The following is a 10,408-nucleotide window of genomic DNA, read 5'->3' as shown; positions in this document are numbered from 1 at the left end:
AACTTTTTTATTATTTATGCCAAAATCAACTTACATTATACTATACCAACATGTAGGCCTACAATAAGAGCAACAGAAATAAATAAATAATACAAAAGCCAAAAGCTAGAGAAAAACATTTATATGAGTAAGTACAGAGTAATTTATAAGTACAGAGATTCTTTACAATTGACCTTTTTAAAGGTGTGACCTCAGTGGGATTATTACAGTTATTGCATAACCATTATTACATTGTTGATCATTTGATCATTTGGGATGGCAATAATTATTGTGCACTTGAGGATTTAGATTCATTTTATTATCACTTCACCTTTCACAGTCAAGGTTTAATCTGACCACCATAACCTGTAAAAACTCATTAGCAAAACTGATCTCTTGTTTAAAGAAAATCAATAATATATATATATTCTACTACATATTGGTAAGGACTTCTGGTATGAATTCAGTCATTTTTTAACATCAGTATTTTGTTTCTTAATTCATATATATATATATATATATAGATAGATAAAAACTTGCTACGTGTACTGCGTTAGGCTAACCGAGACTTGTCATTTGCACTAATATATTGTTGCTCTTTTGTTAGTTTTGATTGCTTCTATTGTCCTCATTTGTAAGTCGCTTTGGATAAAAGCGTCTGCTAAATGACTAAATGTAATGTAAATGTAAATATGAGGCTAAACATTAAACGGTTTTTTTTTTGCCCATTGTGGACATAATTATAGTCTACCAAAAGAATTGACAGTACAGGATTCTCACCTAAAAAAATGTGCATTTATGTATATACCAAGAGCAAACTGAATATAAGAGTTTGTGTTGTAATATTAAAAGATTTTATTCAGACCCCCCCCCCCCAATCAATCGTCACAGAGCCCTCTATATTTAATATAAAGTGTGTTGTCACAAGAGTAGCATTTATGTGAAGTTTTGAATGTAACAACCATTATCTTGTCACCCTACACAAGTTGAAAATGTTACGCCCTCACGTAACTACGTCACAGACGTCTAGCTGGCGGGAGTTACAGCAGCTCTTCAAACACTATCACGCGTCCATACCTACAGTGTTGTTCCTTTAAACTTTGTTTCGTTTAAATAATCATTTTATTTGTGGAAATGATTGGACAGAAAAGTATCACCTCATTTTTTTCGCCAATGACCAAAAAAAGACATCTGGACGAGATACATACATGCCCAGGCGATGCAAGAGATCATGTGAGTAAAATACGCTTTATTCTGGCACGACTGGATATGCGTACACGTTTCGCGGGAATTATTAATGAAAGTGGCTGTGTTTTATTTATCTGTTGAACATGTTGTCATTTATTTAGCAAATAGAATTAGCTCTGATTAAAACCTCGCTATTTTATCCTTCCCGCTAAAGTTTACACAATTCCGGAAGTACTGTTACGTCACTTGCCTAAACAAACGCTAGTGCAGATTATTACAAACAATTGACTGCGAAAATGTGTTGAGACAGTGTAAACGAATTCATTTCACGTCTGTTAGTGTAGTTGTATATAACTACGGTTTTCTTGAATATGACCGCGAATGCACCACGTGGTAAACTGCTAAAGGATTATCGTGTCGTGTAATTCACGCTACAAGTTGGCATCACAACTCTCATGCATTCTGAGAAAGCATCCTAAGATGTAATAAATAAGCAATGTTTTCCAACATAGCTTGCCTTAGGTTTTTAAATGTACAAATGTCCGGTCTTTTTGCCAAGCGGACACGGAGTTCAACCAAATATATTCAAATATTGTCTCAGGGGAAAAAACGAAAGTTGGAGCGCGACGATGTTGCATCCTCACTGTCCCTGAGTCCTGAGCAAGTTGAACGGATTTCCAAAAACAAGAAGGCGGCTCTGGAAAGGCTCGCTGCAAACCAAGCTGTACCGAACGGGATTGGAGAGAGCTGGAAGAAAGCGCTCAACGCAGAATTCGGGAAGCCCTACTTTAAATCAGTAAGTAAAACAATTTTTATTTTCAACTTTCTAAAATGAAGAGTGATACAATAGTGTTTCTCTTTCGCAGTTAATGTCATTTGTTGCGGAGGAGAGGCAAAAACACACCATCTATCCACCTGAAAATGAAGTTTTTACCTGGACACAAACATGTGACATAAAAGATGTAAGTTGGGTGTCATGTTCATATGTTAGGCAGGTCAAAATCATTGGTTGTTTTCTGGCCTATTATCCCTAGCAAAGCTCGAGACAAAAAAGTGACCACAAAGCCAATTGCTCTTTTTTTTTTTTTTGACAGATTAGATTATAGGTGTACAGGAGCATAGCTTGCACACAGTGCTTATGTTCTTAATTTTACTTCTAAAGACCCCATGATATCAAGTTTTGTTGTTTTTTTATGTTTATTAGCTTTACGGTCATCCCCTCATTGCACATATAGGCCTATGATTGTGGAGAACTAATTTGATGTTCACATTTTCAGCTTGAAGATGCGTTTTTGTATATTTGCTCATCAGCAGTATTTTTCTGAACCATGTCCAGTCAGTAGTTAAACAGACATTTAGACAACGTCTTTAAGATGTTTATGATTTAGAATGTATGTAAAACTGCTTTAAAAAAATCAGTTTATCAGATTCCAAATCACATTTTTATTAAGGTGATAGTTCATCCAAAAATGGAAATTGGCATTATTTACTTACTCTCATATTGTTTCAAACCTGCATGACTGACTGACTGACTTCCGAGAAACATAAAAGAAAATCTGCTGAAGAAACAAGAGTCATACAGGTTCGGAACAACTTAAAGGGATAGCTCACCCCAAAATGAAAATTCTGTCATTAATTACTCAACCTTATGTTGTTCCAAACCCCTAAGACCTTTGTTCATCTTCAGTCTTAGGGGTTTGGAACAACATAAGGTTGAGTAATTAATGACAGAATTTTCATTTTTAGGTGAACTAACTCTTTAAGGGTGAGTGAATTATGTCAAGATTTTCTTTTTGGGTGAACTATCAATTTAACAGACATCTTGGAGGTTTGCTGTCTGGGTTTGTATGCTAATTGTGTAATTCTAAACATTGATAGTTTGTTATTAAAAGATGTATGCATTCAAAAATGACAGTTAATGAAACAAATTCAACTTTAAAGCAGCTCTACAGAAGTCAGTGGTGTCATTATCCAACTCGGTTCAATTCTGATTTTGTTCTCTCATCCGATAGTGTCAGTGTAGTCAAACTGAAATATTCGTAAATAATTCTTTCTAAATATGAATTCTCATCAAATGATTTCTAGAACAAGAATCATCTCTGCCATAATGTTCATTCTGATACTGCTGGTCAGAAACCACTGTTCTGTATGACTGGTTCTGCAGGTGGATATGTCTCCAAATACCACCTGATACCAAATACCATTGTTGTTGTTGTTCCATTTGGGACACTCTAGAGAGTTGCCTTGAGTAATTTATTTCATTAACCATTTGTACAAAATTCTGTTCAAAACATGCCAAGATGTTTATTTGCTCTTAAATTAGTGCATGGTTTTCTGAGAATATAATAATCATTTTTTTCTTGTGATGGTAGGTAAAGGTTGTGATTCTTGGCCAGGATCCTTATCATGGACCTAACCAGGCTCATGGGCTTTGTTTCAGCGTGCAGAGACCTGTGCCACCTCCACCAAGGTATTGCCCTGCAGTCATCAAGTCAGGGTTTATTTTTATAATGCTTTTCACAATACACATCATTTCAAAGCAGCTTTACAGACTGGAGTACCTTATTTTGATATGTATCAAATACTATTTTCATAGTATAAATTAAATCATTGGTTGTTTTCTGGCCTATTATCCCTAGCAAAGCTCGAGACAAAAAAAGTGACCACAAAGCCAATTTCTAGAACAAGAATCATCTCTGCCATAATGTTCATTCTGATACTGCTGGTCAGAAACCACTGTTCTGTATGACTGGTTCTGCAGGTGGATATGTCTCCAAATACCACCTGATACCAAATACCATTGTTGTTGTTGTTCCATTTGGGACACTCTAGAGAGTTGCCTTGAGTAATTTATTTCATTAACCATTTGTACAAAATTCTGTTCAAAACATGCCAAGATGTTTATTTGCTCTTAAATTAGTGCATGGTTTTCTGAGAATATAATAATCATTTTTTTCTTGTGATGGTAGGTAAAGGTTGTGATTCTTGGCCAGGATCCTTATCATGGACCTAACCAGGCTCATGGGCTTTGTTTCAGCGTGCAGAGACCTGTGCCACCTCCACCAAGGTATTGCCCTGCAGTCATCAAGTCAGGGTTTATTTTTATAATGCTTTTCACAATACACATCATTTCAAAGCAGCTTTACAGACTGGAGTACCTTATTTTGATATGTATCAAATACTATTTTCATAGTATAAATTATTTTCTTTAGTTCATGGGTGCAAAATTCAGATCCCTGGAGGGCCAAAGCCCACAGTTTTCAATTAGGGTTGAAGCTAAGATCTGCAGGAAGTTTTCCCTTCTTTAGCTTCTCGGAAAGCTAAAGGAAAAAAACTAAATTTTTTTGTTAAATACAGGATGAAGAAAAAAGACTACACTCAGTTCTCCTTTGTTCAGGGGTGTCCAGTCCTGCCCCTGGAAGCCTAGTATCTAAGTTTTGATCCAACACACTTGCCTGAAAAGTTTTAGTAATCCTGAAGACCGTGATTAGCTGGTTCATGAGTGTTTAATTAGGTTTGGAGGTAAGCTCCAAATATATATAAATAAATTATTATTATATTATTGTTAGATAAATATTCAGACCTCCCCCCCATAGTCTGTTTTATTCAAACAATTGTGGACATTTTTGCATTTAGATCCAGACTGGATCTCTTCTCTCCACTTCCCCTAATGGCAGATTCAATAATTAGATCTGTCAGCATTAATATTTTTATTATTAGATTTTTTGGGGGTGATCAACCTGTAACACCGTGTCCCATCCAGACGGGACGCAATAAAAAGTATCTTTTCCATGTAGTTTTTTTGTCGTACCGTTTTAGAAACAGTATTTTCTGTGACGTCGCGGCTGGAACAACGCAAACTATGATCTTGATAATCTCAGGTAATGACTATGTGCTTTATTCAATGTTAAATGTGTCTAATGTGAGTTTGAATATTTTGTGATCTTTATAGCCATACTGAAAGCAACAATAAATATTTTACCTCAGATCTTGAAAATAAATTTAGGCAAACTTGTGGTACGTTTAAATTGTCAACTCAATGTGAACCAACATGTGTATTCCATAACAAAGATGGTATCAGCCACTCACTTGTCATGTCGCGCCACGTGTAGTGTAGGTCAGCATCACAGATTATAATGGGTTCTATTGTATTTTGTTGCGTCGCGCCGCACTGCTCGCGTCCGGTGTAGACACTATGTTTAATGTCGCTTTCTGATGCTATGTTTGAATTTTCATGCCACATTATTTGAAATTAGCACAGGCAAAACATTTTTCTCTAATTAGCCAGATGTGGCCCGCAGGCCACCTATTGAGGAACCCTGGTCTAAACATACTGTTAGCATTGGCTAGCTATGTTACTGTATTGTTAGGACTAACAATTAAGTGTCTTTTGAGTTCCAGATTTACAGATGAGGTGGATGTACAGTAGGTTTAGGCTTTATAAAATCCATCAGGAGTAAGGCTGGATCTAGAAGCACCTGGTGTCCTTGGGATAAAACCTCCAGGTTGAGAAAGGCAGATTCCTGTCAAACATAACACTCAAGTTCTTAACTGTAGAAGACAATGAGAGTAATAGGACAACTTATACAATTATTATTCTATTGAAGAGTGACAAATTATATTCTAGCAGCTTACGTTTACAGGCCTTTGTCCTGCTAATCAAAATCTATTTTCTTTTAAAAGTCACTGAGCATATACAGTAAGCACAAAGATGTTACAAATTATTATAGGGGCTAGATGATTTTGTTTTTCGATACAGTGATTTTGACACTTTTGCTGTTCACAGCTTGGTGAACATCTTTAAAGAACTGGCTTCAGACATCGAAGGCTTTGAGCAACCTGGTCACGGAGATCTTACAGGATGGGCAAAGCAAGGTGTGCATCCTCTACTTTCTCCTCTTCATGGAGTACATGTTAAAGGGATAGTTCACCCAAAAATTTAAATTCTGTCATTAATTAGGCCTACTCACCCTCATGACGTTCCAAACCTTCATTCATCTTCGGAACAGAAATTAAGATATTTTGACCCTCCATCAGGAGCATTGAACCAGCGTATTCATTTGCAATGACCAGTTGTTCTTTTTGCAATTCATCTAAGTTGACAGTTGACTTTAATTTATCCATTATCCAGCAGTTAGTCTCTGCCAGTGTGGCCATTTTGTAAGTTAGTGGATAGACAAATGTCTGATTCAGCCATCATTTTAATTTTTAAAGTGAGGACACAAAATGGCACTTCTACCTGGATGAAATGTTATCAGGTGCTGAAACTTTAGCAAGTCATGTGAAAATGTTGGCCAGTCCCATTAAAATCCATGACTTACATTTGAATTAATGTATGCTAATTCTGAAGTCATGTCTTTTTTTCTCATAGGCATATAAGCTAATTTTCTTGTGCATTTAAATGTGCTCAGTGACATTTCTTCTTGAATGTCTTTCGTAGGAGTTCTGTTGCTGAACGCTGTGCTGACTGTGCGCTCACACCAGGCCAACTCTCACAAAGACAAGGGGTGGGAGACTTTCACTGACGCTGTGATACACTGGCTCAGCACTAACATGCAGGGTCTTGTTTTTATTCTCTGGGGCTCTTATGCGCAAAAGAAGGGGGCTGCCATCGACAATAACCATTTGTACAAAATTCTGTTCAAAACATGCCAAGATGTTTATTTGCTCTTAAATTACTGCATGGTTTTCTGAGAATATAATAATCATTTTTTTTCTTGTGATGGTAGGTAAAGGTTGTGATTCTTGGCCAGGATCCTTATCATGGACCTAACCAGGCTCATGGGCTTTGTTTCAGCGTGCAGAGACCTGTGCCACCTCCACCAAGGTATTGCCCTGCAGTCATCAAGTCAGGGTTTATTTTTATAATGCTTTTCACAATACACATCATTTCAAAGCAGCTTTACAGACTGGAGTACCTTATTTTGATATGTATCAAATACTATTTTCATAGTATAAATTATTTTCTTAGTTCATGGGTGCAAAATTCAGATCCCTGGAGGGCCAAAGCCCACAGTTTTCAATTAGGGTTGAAGCTAAGATCTGCAGGAAGTTTTCCCTTCTTTAGCTTCTCGGAAAGCTAAAGGAAAAAAACTAAATTTTTTTGTTAAATACAGGAAGAAGAAAAAAGACTACACTCAGTTCTCCTTTGTTCAGGGGTGTCCAGTCCTGCCCCTGGAAGCCTAGTATCTAAGTTTTGATCCAACACACTTGCCTGAAAAGTTTTAGTAATCCTGAAGACCGTGATTAGCTGGTTCATGAGTGTTTAATTAGGTTTGGAGGTAAGCTCCAAATATATATAAATAAATTATTATTATATTATTGTTAGATAAATATTCAGACCTCCCCCCCATAGTCTGTTTTATTCAAACAATTGTGGACATTTTTGCATTTAGATCCAGACTGGATCTCTTCTCTCCACTTCCCCTAATGGCAGATTCAATAATTAGATCTGTCAGCATTAATATTTTTATTATTAGATTTTTTGGGGGTGATCAACCTGTAACACCGTGTCCCATCCAGACGGGACGCAATAAAAAGTATCTTTTCCATGTAGTTTTTTTGTCGTACCGTTTTAGAAACAGTATTTTCTGTGACGTCGCGGCTGGAACAACGCAAACTATGATCTTGATAATCTCAGGTAATGACTATGTGCTTTATTCAATGTTAAATGTGTCTAATGTGAGTTTGAATATTTTGTGATCTTTATAGCCATACTGAAAGCAACAATAAATATTTTACCTCAGATCTTGAAAATAAATTTAGGCAAACTTGTGGTACGTTTAAATTGTCAACTCAATGTGAACCAACATGTGTATTCCATAACAAAGATGGTATCAGCCACTCACTTGTCATGTCGCGCCACGTGTAGTGTAGGTCAGCATCACAGATTATAATGGGTTCTATTGTATTTTGTTGCGTCGCGCCGCACTGCTCGCGTCCGGTGTAGACACTATGTTTAATGTCGCTTTCTGATGCTATGTTTGAATTTTCATGCCACATTATTTGAAATTAGCACAGGCAAAACATTTTTCTCTAATTAGCCAGATGTGGCCCGCAGGCCACCTATTGAGGAACCCTGGTCTAAACATACTGTTAGCATTGGCTAGCTATGTTACTGTATTGTTAGGACTAACAATTAAGTGTCTTTTGAGTTCCAGATTTACAGATGAGGTGGATGTACAGTAGGTTTAGGCTTTATAAAATCCATCAGGAGTAAGGCTGGATCTAGAAGCACCTGGTGTCCTTGGGATAAAACCTCCAGGTTGAGAAAGGCAGATTCCTGTCAAACATAACACTCAAGTTCTTAACTGTAGAAGACAATGAGAGTAATAGGACAACTTATACAATTATTATTCTATTGAAGAGTGACTAATTATATTCTAGCAGCTTACGTTTACAGGCCTTTGTCCTGCTAATCAAAATCTATTTTCTTTTAAAAGTCACTGAGCATATACAGTAAGCACAAAGATGTTACAAATTATTATAGGGGCTAGATGATTTTGTTTTTCGATACAGTGATTTTGACACTTTTGCTGTTCACAGCTTGGTGAACATCTTTAAAGAACTGGCTTCAGACATCGAAGGCTTTGAGCAACCTGGTCACGGAGATCTTACAGGATGGGCAAAGCAAGGTGTGCATCCTCTACTTTCTCCTCTTCATGGAGTACATGTTAAAGGGATAGTTCACCCAAAAATTTAAATTCTGTCATTAATTAGGCCTACTCACCCTCATGACGTTCCAAACCTTCATTCATCTTCGGAACAGAAATTAAGATATTTTGACCCTCCATCAGGAGCATTGAACCAGCGTATTCATTTGCAATGACCAGTTGTTCTTTTTGCAATTCATCTAAGTTGACAGTTGACTTTAATTTATCCATTATCCAGCAGTTAGTCTCTGCCAGTGTGGCCATTTTGTAAGTTAGTGGATAGACAAATGTCTGATTCAGCCATCATTTTAATTTTTAAAGTGAGGACACAAAATGGCACTTCTACCTGGATGAAATGTTATCAGGTGCTGAAACTTTAGCAAGTCATGTGAAAATGTTGGCCAGTCCCATTAAAATCCATGACTTACATTTGAATTAATGTATGCTAATTCTGAAGTCATGTCTTTTTTTCTCATAGGCATATAAGCTAATTTTCTTGTGCATTTAAATGTGCTCAGTGACATTTCTTCTTGAATGTCTTTCGTAGGAGTTCTGTTGCTGAACGCTGTGCTGACTGTGCGCTCACACCAGGCCAACTCTCACAAAGACAAGGGGTGGGAGACTTTCACTGACGCTGTGATACACTGGCTCAGCACTAACATGCAGGGTCTTGTTTTTATTCTCTGGGGCTCTTATGCGCAAAAGAAGGGGGCTGCCATCGACAAGGTATATTGTGTGATTTTTTTTTTGTTTATAAATGAAATAATTTCCAGCTTAAATATATAAACGTATTTCAATAGATCCAGTAAGTATTCCAAACAGGCAGTAAGACATCGTTTTCTGATTGTTGACTTGTAGAAACGACACCATGTTCTGCAAACAGTCCACCCCTCGCCACTATCTGCTCACCGTGGCTTCTTTGGATGCAAACATTTCTCAAAGACCAATGAACTGCTGAAGAAATCAGGGAAGAAGCCCATTGACTGGAAAGCTTTGTGATGGTTTACATTTGCGATTGTAGATGGAATGCTGTCTGCCCTGTTTCAAAAGTAACCTTTGTTTTTTATGGTCATTTCCTTCCTAAATGATCCATACCTTCGTTCTGAATACATATTTGTTCTTTTCAAGATACGTTTTTGGTTTATTTTATTTTTAAAGGAATAGTTCACCCAAAAATGAAAATTCTGTCATCATTTACTCACCCTCAAGTAGTTTCAAACCTGTATGAATGTCTTTGTTCTGCAGAACACAAAGGAAGATATTCTGAAGAATGTGGGAAACAGAGCAGTTCTGGGGCACCATTGACTTCCATAGTATTGTGGTGGTGTACAATCCATAGTACAATGGTGCCCCAAAACAGCCTGGTTACAAACTTTCTTCAAAATATCTCCCTTTCTGTTCGGCAGAACAAATAAATTTATATGTGTTTGGAACTACTTGAGGGTGAGTAAATGATGACAGAATTTTCATTTTTGGGTGAACTATCCCTTTAAATTGTCCATTTTCCATCTACTTTTTCGTGTTTTCCTTTTAGATGTTATTGATGTCGTTTTAAATGTACAACACTAACAGTGAATGTTTTTGTTATG

At 36.8% G+C, this 10,408-nt stretch overlaps 1 protein-coding gene across 1 annotated transcript; it reads left to right on the top strand.

The window, feature by feature from the left end:
- Positions 1 to 966: 966 nt before the first annotated feature.
- Positions 967 to 10,017, top strand: unga (uracil DNA glycosylase a). The gene is made up of 7 exons (XM_016244467.1): positions 967 to 1,212; positions 1,769 to 1,963; positions 2,034 to 2,129; positions 3,540 to 3,637; positions 5,954 to 6,042; positions 9,367 to 9,545; positions 9,678 to 10,017. Exons 1-7 carry the CDS (start codon positions 1,114 to 1,116, stop codon positions 9,816 to 9,818), a joined length of 897 nt encoding a protein of 298 aa, XP_016099953.1. The 5' UTR covers positions 967 to 1,113; the 3' UTR covers positions 9,819 to 10,017.
- Positions 10,018 to 10,408: the final 391 nt, after the last annotated feature.

This window comes from Sinocyclocheilus grahami, unplaced genomic scaffold, assembly GCF_001515645.1.
Source record: "Sinocyclocheilus grahami isolate Dianchi unplaced genomic scaffold, SAMN03320097.WGS_v1.1 scaffold720.1, whole genome shotgun sequence".
NCBI lineage: Eukaryota > Metazoa > Chordata > Actinopteri > Cypriniformes > Cyprinidae > Sinocyclocheilus > Sinocyclocheilus grahami.
This window is presented reverse-complemented; position numbering and strand designations above follow the sequence as displayed.

What these genes read in the sequence shown, in the direction of transcription:
- unga (XM_016244467.1), top strand. Translation starts at nt 1,114, where the DNA reads ATGATTGGACAGAAAAGTATCACCTCATTTTTTTCGCCAATGACCAAA. An exon ending in AAACATGTGACATAAAAGAT is followed by an intron (nt 2,130 to 3,539) that starts GTAAGTTGGGTG and finishes TTGTGATGGTAG; the next exon opens with GTAAAGGTTGTGATTCTTGG. An exon ending in AGGGGGCTGCCATCGACAAG is followed by an intron (nt 9,546 to 9,677) that starts GTATATTGTGTG and finishes GTTGACTTGTAG; the next exon opens with AAACGACACCATGTTCTGCA.